At 32.1% G+C, this 14,401-nt stretch overlaps 1 protein-coding gene across 4 annotated transcripts; it reads right to left on the minus strand.

Annotated features, from left to right (window-relative positions):
* Nucleotides 1-1,386: 1,386 nt before the first annotated feature.
* Nucleotides 1,387-6,138, minus strand: LOC135138844 (uncharacterized). Of its 4 annotated transcripts, none has more exons than XR_010282069.1 (4): nt 3,499-3,599; nt 2,567-2,856; nt 2,294-2,389; nt 1,387-1,599 (listed from the first exon to the last, which is right to left on the minus strand). XR_010282069.1 is itself a non-coding variant. In XM_064068867.1 (4 exons), exons 1-4 carry the CDS (start codon nt 6,049-6,051, stop codon nt 1,526-1,528), a joined length of 534 nt encoding a protein of 177 aa, XP_063924937.1. In that variant the 5' UTR covers nt 6,052-6,138; the 3' UTR covers nt 1,387-1,525. The 4 variants fall into 4 exon arrangements, 3 of the variants coding, with proteins under 3 accessions (XP_063924937.1, XP_063924936.1, XP_063924938.1); XM_064068867.1 differs by lacking the exons at nt 2,567-2,856; nt 3,499-3,599 and adding exons at nt 4,889-5,173; nt 5,973-6,138; XM_064068866.1 differs by lacking the exons at nt 2,294-2,389; nt 2,567-2,856; nt 3,499-3,599 and adding exons at nt 4,738-4,833; nt 4,889-5,173; nt 5,973-6,135.
* Between the last annotated feature and the right edge of the window lie 8,263 nt (nt 6,139-14,401).

Raw genomic sequence — 14,401 nt, forward strand, 5'->3', positions numbered from 1 at the left:
AATTGGCGAACGCAATAATCCAGAATGGTGCGCAGAAAAATCCTTTACAATAACCGAAAATTATTTTGGTAAAATTTGCAAAATGAGAGAACAACTAACACGGCTAATCCTACTGTACTGTGAAAAACAATTTACATCCCTGCAAATCTAGTTCGGCATGTACTCTCCCAAAATCTTTGCATAGAAAATGAAGCAAGGGCAACTGAAGCATTTTGCAGTAACACCAAACTGACAAAAAGACTATACGGTTTGTACATTTTTAGCGGCATTGCCAGACGGCTTAATAAACAAAAACGCTATCGTAGAAATATATAAAATGTCCAATTTAAATAAGGCTTAATTTAACGAGATGATAAATTTTGGGAAAATAATATGATGGAGCCCTAGAAAAATTTTATTTATATGCCTTACTTCCGGAGAGAGTAGATTCTCGTTATTACACAAGTCAACCCATTAGACAAATTGTAAAGAAAAAATTGTACACTTAAAATTTTTGATTTGCATTCGCGTCATGTGTAGTTCATATAAACCTTTTGCCCTTCTAGTATAAACACACACAGGAATAAATAGTAATGTTGGAATAGGTTTACTGGAGATATCACGTAAAAAACGTGCCTATAATACTCTACCTCATAGGTGGTGCGTAAAAGAGTATCAAAAAATTAAATTTAAATAAATATGATTGTTCAGATAAATAAATGGTTAGTGAAGTGATGAGAATCTAAATCTTGTCAGTTTTGTGTATTGATTAATATATAAAATGACAGATTAATAAAAAATATTTGAATAATTTTTTCAAAGAAAATATTTTAGTAGAATGTATAAAATTATAAAAATTTGCATACTTTTAAACCAAATTATGCCAGTAATGAAAGAAGTCGACTTGTAAAAGAGTTTCAACAATGTTGGTCAGCTAAGAGTATTTATGAGTTTTATGACCTAAAGTAGCTGAACTGATTACCTGAAAGGGTCTTGCCCATAGAGCTCAATGTTGTCTTTGCACTGCTATAAAAGTTGAAGCGAAAAATGCTCTCTCCTCGTCTAAAAATGCAATTTCCTTCGAAGAATGAACGATTAATTAAACACTAAACAATCACTTATTTTAAAAAATATTGTGTCTTCGCCAGAGATTTAAAGATAATGTATCAATTGAAATGTAGATCTTTTTTTCAAAGTTGAAATTACGTCCGTAAAATGAAATTCTATTTAGCTCATTTTTCGGTCTGTTACTAGACACCCTTAATATGAAGAGATGATTAATTTTCAACAATAAGTTTTGAAGTTTGAGTAGTTGCATTTGGCTTATTTATAGCTAGTTTGCTACATTTTTTGCTTACTTGTGAAATTTGAAAGAAAGTTTTGACGATAACAGAACTACATAAAACCTTCGAACTCAAAAATTTATTTAGCTATTCGAAATACAACCCAGACAAGTTGAAATAATTAGATAAGAAAATTATATAAAATAATAACACAAAAACAACTTTTGTTACAGTAGTATAATATTTTCTAGTTTTTTTTCTTCTTAATAAATTATTATTAGAGGATATGCTGCGACGAAAATTGCTAGGTATACCCCTGTTGATACTGGAGAGCTTCCTGAAACAAAATAACAATAATTAATAGGTACTGGCTACTTTACTAAGTGTCGTACACTGTAAAGTCGTGGAATTACCCCAAGTCAAACCTCTTTCCTTTCTATCTTAAACACTTAGTGCGAGAAAAAAGTCACCAAATTTTGAGTCGGTCGTAGAGTCTTATGTCGAGTTCTGAAATTTGTCATACGTCCCAGTCAAAAATGAAGCGATTTAACGACCAAGCAATACAAATAGTTTTTAAAAATGTTACACTATCTTGATAGAAACCAAGATGTTTTGGAATCTAAGAAAAAAAGGAAGATAGAAATGTTAAAAATTTCGAAAAGATCTGTCTGCAGGTTACAAAAAATCTGGGTTTAAGTGACTTTGAATACAAGAAAAATCTTTTAGAATTAGATTATTTTTGATGGAACTCCCAACTTAAAAATTCAAATTACAAAAATGTCTCTTATTTAGTTTCCCTTTTTAGTATGTACCTGAGTTTTCAGTAATTGCTAATTTGAAATTTAGATTTATCCATAGCAACATACTCGTAACATAAGAAATCAGGTTACTAAAAAATGTCACATTCTAAGTGTTTTTGATTAGGGGTATTTCCACTACTATAGTATTAAAAACTAGGGTGTCATATTTTTCTAACATAAAATATAAATCAAAGCAAAAGACTATCAACTCTTTGTTCAGCAAATGGTTACCTGAACTAGAATTTGGAGAACCACCAAAAGCATTTTCTTTGTTTTCTTCCGAATGGATACACTTTGGTCGGCACACTGTCTTGCACGTCTTGTCCTCTGTAACAGAATATTTAATTTATTTTTTGAAAAGAACCTAGTAGTCACTTTTTAACTACGTTTATAAGGGAAAAAAGTGTATGAAGAATTACGTTTCTTTCAGTTTTCTAAGTGCCGGTAATAGATAAAAATATTCTTTACGACTGAAAATTTTGTTCAACTAATGAATGTACTCACCCTTCGAAGAAATCTCAATAGTCTCGTTAGCTGAAGTACTTAATATAACTTCGGCAGAATCGGTCTTAACATTGTGGAATATCGCTTCACTGTTTCTCCGTTAATGTTAATATGCAGAGTGTTGTTGCTTGGTATAACATAATAAGAAGTAGTTTGATCTTGACCATAACTTTTTATTTCCCTCCGGTACTGATGTGATATTCCTTTGGGATCAGTAATGTTCTGGATATGCCAATGAAGAAAGACCAGAGTCTCTGAACGAAACGTTAACTTACACTTTTCTTGTAAAACTGAAAGGGACAACAAAAAATTAGTAAAATATATGATACATTTTTGTGGTAGTCAGAGGTGATACATTTTTATTTTCCCGTGCATTCAGTTTCGTTTTATCACACAGATTTACTGACAAGCAATATTATATTTCATGAAAATCAACTTCAAATTTACAAAGATTTTTTGCGTGTCAATACTGCCGAAATTACACAAAAAAAAAATATAATTATGCAATTTTGCAATTTTGCGTGATTCAATTAAGGATTTGGAGGGGTACTAGACCTGTTGGTTTATAAAAACCTTGAATTTTTATCCCCATAGGGAATTTTGCTTTTGCCGGCCGATATCAGTTGTCGGAATGTATATAAGATTTGACTCACCGATTTTGATGAGTAATTATTATGAGTCATTTATATGCTTACCGTGTAAGTTATAGTTAAATTGGTCAGCTTTAAAAACAAAGAAACATCCGTTTCTTATTCTTACATTGATGTATTTTTTAATTGAAAATTTTGATAGATGCAAATCGTTTTTCATGATTGTAATTACATCGGTTTCATCTTATAAGTTGTGCAAGATTATGTAAAACACCTGATGTATTAGAAAATTATTGTCTTTTCTTAATAGAAAGAGTATTATAAGAATAATAATATGCTTACTTTGCCTATTATTGATAACAAAAGCATCACAGAGAGTAATCGCCAGTGTAATAATTAGACTTATTCTTATTACACGCATCACTTCGCTATTCTCGACATGAAATGACAATTATCTTACTTATCTTATCTTTTGAAGTTCTACCAACGCAAATTTTAAAAAAGTTATTTTAAAATAAACACCTACAGGCAACCAGCAATTAGAATTTTCTTTGAAGCACTAGTATTATTAATATTGAAAATTTAAATACGTAGGCTTTGAACTATTAAAATAAACTAGGTTTTTAATACGGGCAACAAATCTTGAAAAGATCTCAATTTCTTTTTGAAATTCGAGTAGTTATTATTACTATTTTTGTTATTATTATTAGCTTAAAAAAAATAAAAACCAACTTCTTTTTTTATACAATTATTTACATTTTTCACATATGCAGGATGTTATAATTACAAATGCAATAAATATTATATAAGAGCATCTTTGTACTTTCAGAGCGTAAACTCGTTGAGCACCTTCTTGAATATTCAGAAAGTTTCACTTTCCATTATAAAAGCTTGATTCATTTACAAATCAATACAAAATGAAAACTGCTCTTTACGTAAATTGACGCAACTAATAAACAGTAACCTTTTGTTTCACCGCCGTAAGTTAACTGATTTTTTTTGTGCCAATATTAATTTTCAATAATGGTTTTTTCATATTCAAAGGCGGAGTCCTACAAAAAATGTTGTATGATATACGTGTTCAAAATTCATTATTTTTAAGACTTACATCATAATAACTATTTTAGCTTGCATTTTGGCTTATTTGTAGCTAGTTTACTCCATCGTTTTTTGCTTACTTTTGAAGTTTGAAAAACAAAGTTGAGGATAACAGAACTAAATAAAAGTTTCTAACTCAAAAATGTATTTAACTATTCGAAATACAATAGTGATAAGTTGAAATAATTAGATAGGAAAATTGTATCAATTAATAACTTAAAAACAACTTTTGGTACAGTACTATAATATTTTATAGATTTTTTTCTTCTTAGTAACTTATTAGAAGATATGCTGCGACGGAAATTGCTAGATGAGCCACTATTGATGCTGCAGAGCTTCCTGAAACAAAATAACAATAATTAGTAGGTACTGGTCACTTTACTAATAAGTGTAGTATTAAAAACACTATAGTGTCAGATTTTTCAAACACGAAATATTAATTAAAGCAAAGCGTAAAAAACTGTTTGTTCAGCAAATGGTTACCTGAATTAGAATTTGGAGACCCACTAAAAGCATTTTCTTTGTTTTCTTCCAAAAGGACACACTTTGGTCGGCACACTCTCATGCACGTCTTCTCGTCTGTAACAGAATATTTAATTTTACTAGTTCTGTTTATCTAATGTACTCAACTCACCCTTAGAAGAAATCTCAATAGTCTCGTTAGCTGGAGTGTTTAATATAACTCTGGCAGAATCGATGTTAACATTGTAGAATATCTTGACTGTTTCTCCGTTAATATTAATATGCAGAGTGTTGTTCTTTGGTATAACATAATAAGAAACAGTTTGATAACGACCATAACTTTCTATTTTACTCTGGTACTGTGATATTGCTTTGGAATCAGTTTTGTTCTGTATATGCCAATCAAGAAAAACTACATTTTCTGAACGAAACGTTAACTTGCATTTTTCTTCTAAAGCTGAAAGAGACGACAAAAAATTAATAAAATAAATCGTACCTACATTTTTATGGTAGTCAGAGGTGATTTTTATCTTGACGTGCATTCAGTTTCGTTTTATCACTTATTTACTCAAAAGCAATATTATATTTACCCGATAAAGAGCTAACGACCGATTTACTTAATATTTCAGAATTCGTGAAAATCACCTGCAAATTTACAAAGATTTTTGCGTCTTAATACTGCCGAAATAAAACAAATATAAAAAAAATATACACAATTTTGCGTTACTCAATTAACGATTTGGAGGGGTGGAAATGTTCCGTCAGTATTTTTTTTTTCGTTACAAGAGATACTCATCTTCAAATACTAAACCTGTGGGTTCATGAAAACTATAAATTTTTGTCCCGTCAGGGAACTTTCCTTTTGCCGGCCGGTATCGGTTGTCAGAATTGGGTAATCTTTACTTATAGTATGTACATAAGATTTCAATCACCTATTTTCATGAGTATGGACATAAATTAAAGTAAGTGGGTCGCCAGCTCTTAGTATAATGCAAATATAGATACGTCATTATGAGTCATATATATGCATACTGTGCAAATTACAGTTAAATTAGTCAACATTAAAAACAAGGAAACATCCATTTCTTATTTTTATATTTATATGTCGACAATTGTATTTTCTAGTTGAAAATTTTGACAAATGCAAATCATTTTTTTATTATTGCAATTGCATCAGTTTCCTTATCAGTTGTGTAACATTATGTAAAACACCTTCATATATACTAGACAGAAAGGGTAAAAATAAATATGCTTACTTTGATTATTATTGATAACAGCACCACCAAAAACACTAGTCGCCAGAGTAATTAGGGTTATTATTCCAATTACGTGCATCACTTCGCTAGAATAATTAGGCTTATTATTCCAATTACGTGCACAATCACTTCGCTATACTCGACATTAAATGACACATACTTAAGTCAAACAGAAGTTATCTTATCATTTAAATTTGTATTAGTACATCTACTTTCCAACAGATTAAAAAAACTAATGATTTACGTACCTAGATATATAGGCACCCAGCAATTGCAGTTTTCCATGAAGCACTAGTTGATATTATTAATTTTGAAATTTTAAATACACATGTAGGCTCTGAACTTTTAAAAGAAACTAGCTTTTTGAAAGCCTGATACAGACAACAAATTTTGAAAACATCTCATTTTCTTCTTGAAATTCGAGTAGTTATAGTAAATACGAGAATTGTTTACTTTCAGAGCGCAAACTCAGTGCGAAACAATAGGTCACCCGTTTCCCTCCGTCTGTCTGTCTGTCTGTCTGTCGCTTGTCCGGATTTTTATTAGACAGATAATCTGCGAAACTACTGAACCAGTTATTAAATTTTATATGTGTTATGATGTTACGAACATCGTGTAATTGATCAAAATTTGGTTAATCATCATATATTAATCAAGTTACAATGTTAAAAAAAACAAAAGAAATTATTATTATCTATAGAATACTTTTCAATTATGACATTTTCAATGAAATAAAGAAAAATATAAAAAATATCTAAACTGTTAAATACACAATAGTTTTTTTCGACGAGTCATTAAAAAACGTGGCGGAAGGTTTATCAGCATTAATAACAGCCCTTAGTGGGTTGGTTTCTACATTACAAAACCAACGAACATCGACTGCAAGTGTACAAGAAGTTTTGCAGACTCAGGCTATAACTTTCGACGGATTTAATGAAAGCGTTGAAAATTTTGAGTTACGGTCAAAGACTCGAAAATTTTTTCAAATTAAGAGGTTTGCATAAAAACGATAAAGAAACTAGTGATGCTAAATTTATGGTACTAATAAACTGTTTGGGCAGCAGTCATTACAAATTACTTGCAAGTTTGGCCTCTCTAGAACTACCAGCTACAAAAACCTACCAAGAATTAATGGATCTTCTAAGAAAGCATCTTGCACCGAAGAAAAATGTTTTAGCTGAACAACATAAATTCCTTTCAAGAGTTCAACAACTAGGTGAACCAATTTCTACATTTTCTACATTCGTTGCAGGATTGAAAGAATTAATTAAAAATTGTGAAGTCAAAACGGAATGTAAAGAAAAAGAATCTCCTTTTTTAACTTGTTCGAAATTTGTGATCGACATGATACTACGAGCTCAGTTGATCCGAGGACTGCAAGAGAAAGAATTCTTCAGTTAGTAAATGTCTCCTTTGATAAAGCATTAGAAACAGCTCATCACGTGCGTCAAATAATGTTCATAAAATTGGTTTTACTAAAGGACAATCGGTATCAAAATATAATCAAAATAGATCTTCACGTCAAAAATCTTCAAAAATAACAGGTCGAAGCATAAATTTACAAGAATTGGGTCTCTCCGGATTATGCTTACATTGTGGAAAAAAGAATCATCAAACTGACAACTGTCGCATCAAAGAAAAACTTCCCTGTAATTTCTGTCGAAAAAAAGTGTCACACAAATAAAGTATGTATTTCTAAATTACTTCAAAAAAATCGACAAACTGTCAAAAACGTCGATATCGGTTCAAATTCCTCTGTTGATGAAGAATTTCAAATAAATAATAGTATCGACATCTTCAATACCTCTTCGTCTACTTATGAACCAGCAATGTTCATTACAGTACAAATTCTTGGCAAACCAGGTAAATTTGAGTGTGATACGGCAGTCCAGTCAGCATCATTTCAAAGAAAATCTTCGATGCGTTGAATCTTAAAGTGACTCTTCGAAGTACAAACATTCAATTTCGTTCCTATACGAAACAAATATTTAAACCTCTAGGTTACATACGAATACCTGTTGCATATAAAAAGAAGAAGTTCATGGGAGATTTATTTGTCGTTTCTGATTATGGTACAGCCATTATGGGAAGAAGATCGATTCGAAACCTACAGATAAGTCATCATGACTAGAGAGCGGATTTATAAGCACAAAAAAATTAAAAATAAGCGCTTAAATAAGCACAACATTTTCAATAAAAAAGTTTTATTTTGAACCAAAAAGCATTAAAAACATAATCATATTACAAATCAAAGAACACGTCTTAGAACTTTGGATAAAATATTATTACAATAATCCTAGACTTTATATTTTACACACGTATTTCAGTTTTCTTTAAAACAATTTATTATTGTAATATGTTCCAAGTTGTCCACTGTAAAATTTTTTCGCCGATCATTTAAAATGTGTTTAAAATTGGAGAATGTGCGTTCAACATCCACACTCGTTGTTGGCGCAAATTTGAATTTTGCAACTAATGTTGAATCTAACTCCAAATTTTCCACCTTCTGGCCTTGTAAAACACGAGCAACGTCGGAAAGAACACCGAAACCTGCATTTTAATTTAACACTTCGTCAAGTTTTTGAGATACTCTATAGTACCAATATCACCCCTTACTGCGTTTGCTTGTTGTTTAAATTCTTTCACTAAGTTTATGGCATCTACCAACAACATGTTGGGTTTTTCTAACTTTTCTATTACCTCACATACGAATTGATAATTGCTTCTTAGAAAAGCTAGATCTTGTCGCAAATCTTTGTTTTCCAAAATATTTATGCAATCTTTAATCGATTGAGAAGAATCTTCGCTAAACTCCGTAACTACATCCTCAAATTCTTTGATATATTTGTCATAATAAAATGTGGCCTGTAACCATGTTCCCCACCTCGTTATAATCGGCTCTGGGGGCAATGGTATGTTTGGAAATTTTTCCTTAAAATGTTGCACTCTTAGCGGGGCTTTAACAACAATCTTTTTACCATTTGCCACTAATTTATTAACAGTAGAAACTGCATACGTATTCCTTCAGCCACTCTGTTTAAACCGTGGGCAATGCAAGTAGAGTGAATTAAATTGGGGTACAATATTTTTAGATTATTCCCTGCTTTCAACATATAACGAGCTGCATCCGAGATCATCAATAAAATTTTATTCGCCGGTACGGCATTTGCCAAAAATAGTGACGTAAGACTATCATTTACAAATCTGGTAATCGTATTGCCATTTGTTTTATCTAACATTTTCAAACTTACTACATACCCTCGACTGATGAAATTTTCATTTAAGATTCCAACAATTAAACTTGCCACATATCTTCTACAACTATCGGTTGTTTCATCGACAGCGAACCATAAATAATTATCTCCAATGCGATGTTTAATTTCGTTGTAAACTTGCCGAAACACTGGGCCTACATAATTTTTTCGGAGAGTACTTTCAACCGGAATATGTCGATTGCAGTGTTTTTCAAGGAATTCTTGAAGAGGGCCCCTCTCCAATTTTTTTAAAGGTATATTGGACTGGATCATCATTTTACATAGATCGAAATTAAACTGAAACTGCTCATCTTTTGTGGAAGTAGATGGAACAGATTCATGGATGGTCTGCTGTTTAATTTTAGAAACTTCAAACATTTTCTTCCTTTCTACATGAAGAATCGTTCTGACATGTTGCGTACCGTTATATTTTTTATCACTTTGAATCTAAAACAACGTACATATACAGGATTAACAAAGGAAAATAGATAAAAAAAAAATTAGTGGGCTTACGGTTAAGCTCTGCAGAATATTTTGTTGTTTTCTAATTTTAATTCTGGAAAATCCCTTATCCACTCATCCGGCGTCTATGTTACTTTCAGCATTCTTTTAAAATATTAGTAATACTACCAAAAAAAACTCAACATGTAACAAAGGAGAACCACGTATAACACTATACTACGACAGATGCGATAGACTGATGGTTGTGAAATAAACGGTTCATTTACTTAAAAGTTTCCATTAGAAAAATTGTAAGGTAGGTAGTTGGGTACAATAATCCTTTTTTCTAGAAAATCTTCAACGGTCTTGACGCAAAATGCCGAGAAAGAACATCTGGTTAAAAGCTTTAATTCATTATCAACGGAAGTAAGGATTTAAAGTCATAAAATCTATAGAGTATTTTTCCAATCCTATAATAAAATTTTATTACCCAAACGACCGGAACCTATTCACAGAAAGGGTCTTGAGTAAGTGTACTTCAATGGTCAAGTCCAGGTAAAATGCATACGATACGATACGGCTAACTAACAAGTATTTGTCATCCCGACAAGACCGGCATTTGAACAAAATATGCATTAAAACTCATACTCGTCGAAAAAAGCATTAAATAAGCATATAAGTTTTAATATGCATAAAATTGAAAAAAAAGCAAATAAGCATAAAAAAAATGTGTCAAATGACTCCAAATTGTATCATAGTTACAGATATAAAAAAGTTTTGAAGTGCTTACATTTTTCACAAAAAGCATTAAACCTAGAAATCCGCTCTCTAATCATGACTTTTATTCTATTTCTACTTGTCAACCATTAATGTCAGAAATTTGCAATCAATTCAGCGACTTTTTTCAACCAAAAGTTGGTGCAATTCCAAACTATCAATGCTGTTTATTTCTTCGAGCTAATGCACAATCAATTTTTATAAAGCTTCGCCGGGTTCCTTGCGCTCTCCAAGAGAAAGTTGAACAGGAATCAGATGACTTAGGGCCGGTTGCGTAAACGCAAATCAAATTTAAACTCTGATTAACTCCATAGTAACGATTGTTATTATCATAGTTAAAATTGTTCTTAATCAGAGATTAAATTTGATTTGCGTTTATGCAACCGGCCCTTAGAAAATCAATGTATTACATATTAAGAAAACTGGGGACACCTTTGGTTATTGTGCCGAAGAACTGCGTAAATTGGAGACCAGATAACAGCTCCATATTCCAGCCTCGAACGCACTAGGGAACAAAAAAGTAATTTCAAAGTGCTTTCGTTATGAAAGTCACTGAAGTTTCGGCAAATAAATCCATAAGTTTTATATGCCTTAGTGATAATCTCACTAATATGTTTTACAAAAGTTAATCTATTATCAAATACAATACCCAAATCCTTAAAGCTGTCTACGCGTTCTAAAACAGATTATGTTGTAATCAAAGTAAGTAGTCTGATTTCTTCGTGTGTTTGAAACAACTTTGCATTTTGCAATGTTCAGTTTCAAGCGGTTCTCCATACACCATGTACATGCAAGATTTAGACACATTTGTAAAACAACACAATCTTGTATACCATTTATCTTAGTGAAAAGCTTAAAGTCATCCGCAAACACTAATTTCTGACAAGTAATATTATTAACTAGATCATTAATAAAAAGTAAGAATAGCAGAGGCCCCAAATTTGAACCTTGTGGTACACCCGACGTTGGAACAAAAGGCTTAGAAGTGAAATTTCTATACTTGATACAAAATTGTCTCTGACGCAAATAGGAACAGAAAAGTTTAATTAAGGATTGAGAGAAGCCAAAGTGATTTAATTTTTCAATCAATATAAAATGATCTCTTTGATCAAAAGCCTTTGTAAAATCGATATATATCACATCGCATTGCCCTTTATTATCTATGACTTCTGATACATACTGAGAAAAAATGGCCAAATTCGTAATCGTCGATCTTTTCTGAGTAAAGCCATGTTGATGTATAGAAATTGACTGCTTAGTTTGATTATAAATATCAGAATATAAAGTTGTTTCAAATACTTTGGCGAAATTGCAGAGTAGAGAAATACCTCTGTAATTGGTAACATCACTTGGATTTCCTTTTTTTAGGATCGGACATATATACGCATGTTTCCATAAAGAAGGGAAAACTGAGTGTTTAAGTATAAGATTAAATAATACACTTAACGGATGCGCTAGCGACCATGCACTGTCTTTAAGTATGAAAGAAGGAACGCCATCAATTCCCATTGTGAGGGAGTCCTTTGATCGTTTCAGAATTTACAACACCTCCTGTGATGAGATCGGAGAAGCGATAATTTGTGTAGAAGAACTAAGTTTAGGGGGTGGTTGTGTGTGGTCCCTAGGAATAGAACGAATAAAGACACTGTTGAAATATTCGCCAAAAGCATTAACGATGTCTGAGGGGGTAGAAAGTTCGGTACCGTCATACACCATAAGACCAGGAATTCTGGTAGTCCCTTTTTTGGATTGAATAAAAGCCCAAAACTTTTTCGGGTGTGCAGAAATAGACTTCTCAGTGTTTGATATGTACCTTTTGTATGCTTTTTCAACGTCGTCTATATTCTGTAGAGGAGTCCAATCGATGGACGAAAGACTTTCATAAAGTAAAGGGTAGTTGGCTCGTTTAAAATTATATCCATTGTTACAATTCATCATGTGAAATGAGGGTGTGCCTTGAGTGAAGATATTAGAACAATTAATGCAGACAGCCGGATGGTGTGGATCATCCTTGTCTAAATAATATTTGGCTCTATCGACAACACAATAAAAGTTAGAAAAAATTAGATCTAGACAACGACCATTGGAATTTTCAATATGATTGTATTGTTGAAATGAATATAATTCTTTAAAAAAATTTATAGGTCTGGCTTTAGTATCGGATCGTCGACCCAATCGTTGAATTTTAATATTATCGTCATCAAAGCTGGGGTTAATACATTTTAAAATATCCTTTACTGACGATTGATCACGCTCAGGCGAATGAACTTGGTCGAGCTCGACTTGTTGTTCGTCAATACCGAACATAATCAAATTTTGCTTCCTATTTTGACGCTCCGTTACTTCAGTAACCATATCTTCAAAGCGATCTGACTGTTTGTTGTTGATAGATACTTGTAAATCGTTCAATTTAGCTTCAAAATCAGCTTTTAAGTTGGTGATAGAAGTGGCGATCTCATTTTGAGGCGCGGCAATTGTAGATTTTAGATCTTTAAATTGTGATATATTGTTGTTACAATTGCTGCAGACAACTTTGACAGCTTTGGATTTTGATCTTGTCCATTTCACGTCGTTTTCGGATAAACCGATACATTTTAAGTGTAGTGGTTTCTGACATGCATCGCATGGTAAGGATGATGAGTACGTCTAAGCTACAATTAGGACAAATAAGCATAATGATAAGCAAGACAGGGACACAGAGCTTCACACCCAGGGGCCTATCAGGGTGATTAACTATAAACGTACAGGAAGGCCACGGTTCAGGTGACAAAGATGTGTGGGTGTGGAAAAAGATTAGCAAAAACCCTGTCAGCTGATTTTTACAATTCAATTGCAATTGCAATGTAAATTAATGTTTTATACGACAAGATAATATTACGTTTATGAAACTTTACCATATGTAGAATGATGAGACACGCTATCAGATGTGCCAAATTCAATAATTAACATCGATTATACTCGCAGTTGAAATCACAAAATACGCACAACGAAACACTCGCTACATTCAGCTCGAAAAAAAAAAATATAGAATGGACTTTTAGGTGTTTTGTCACATCGTTTTGCAGACGGATCTGAAAGACCAGCTGCTTTTAGAATGTTAAGATAAGCACAATTTTATCCTGTTTCAATTATTCTATCAAATGTCGAAAATCCAGTGAACATGTAAATGTTGATTATTTCTCCAGAAGTCCATTGAAATTATCACCAAAAAAAGAAGAACAAACTGATGATAAATACGTGTTAAATACGATTTTATTTAATCAGATTAGTACGGAAACAGTCACAGCTCATGAAATTGAAAAAGAAACAAGAACAGTTCCAGAATTATGTAAAAAGAAGAAAGAAATTCTAAAAGGAATCAGAAGAGATCTAGAATTTTCACTGCACGATGGAATAATATTTAGAGGACATCCTGTGGTAATTCCAAAAAAAATACAACACATTATTCTACAAGAACTTCAACACACCTAGGAATGATTAAAATGAAATATCTAGCAAGCAACTATTGCTACTTGAAAGGCATCGATTCTGACACCGAAAATATGGTTAAAAGTTGTCAAGCTTGTTGCGATTTTAAGAAAAATCCTACAAAGATTCAATTCATCAATGGGAAATACCAGAAAAGAATTGGCACGTGTACACATGGATTATGCAACCCATTTTACAACCATCATTTTCTAATTCTTGTTGATGCCAAATCCAAATGGCCAGAAGTAATTATGGTTACAAATTCTCCTACATCAGCGAGCACCATGTATCATTTACGAGAAATCTTTAATCGTATGGATTACCAGAAATATTAGTTAGTGACAATGCAACCATCTCCAATCAAATGAATTTAGAGCATTTTCTGAACGGAATGGTATTAAACAACGGATGATTGCACCAGGACATCCAGCCACAAATGGTCAAGCAGAACGATACTGTCAAACATTAAAAACCTAATTTAAATGCATG

The sequence above is a fragment of the Zophobas morio genome, unplaced genomic scaffold (genome assembly GCF_036711695.1).
Source record: "Zophobas morio isolate AGI-343-1 ecotype UQ-CSIRO unplaced genomic scaffold, CSIRO_AGI_Zmor_V1 ptg000030l, whole genome shotgun sequence".
Classification (NCBI taxonomy): domain Eukaryota; kingdom Metazoa; phylum Arthropoda; class Insecta; order Coleoptera; family Tenebrionidae; genus Zophobas; species Zophobas morio.

Coding starts and splice junctions, on each gene's coding strand:
- LOC135138844 (XM_064068867.1), bottom strand. CDS start 6,051: ATGCACGTAATTGGAATAATAACCCTAATTACTCTGGCGACTAGTGTT. Junction 2,390..4,888: donor TATTGAGATTTCTTCTAAGG/GTGAGTTGAGTA, acceptor ATTCTGTTACAG/AGGACAAGACGTGCAAGACA. Junction 1,600..2,293: donor TTCTCCAAATTCTAGTTCAG/GTAACCATTTGC, acceptor ATTTTGTTTCAG/GAAGCTCTCCAGTATCAACA.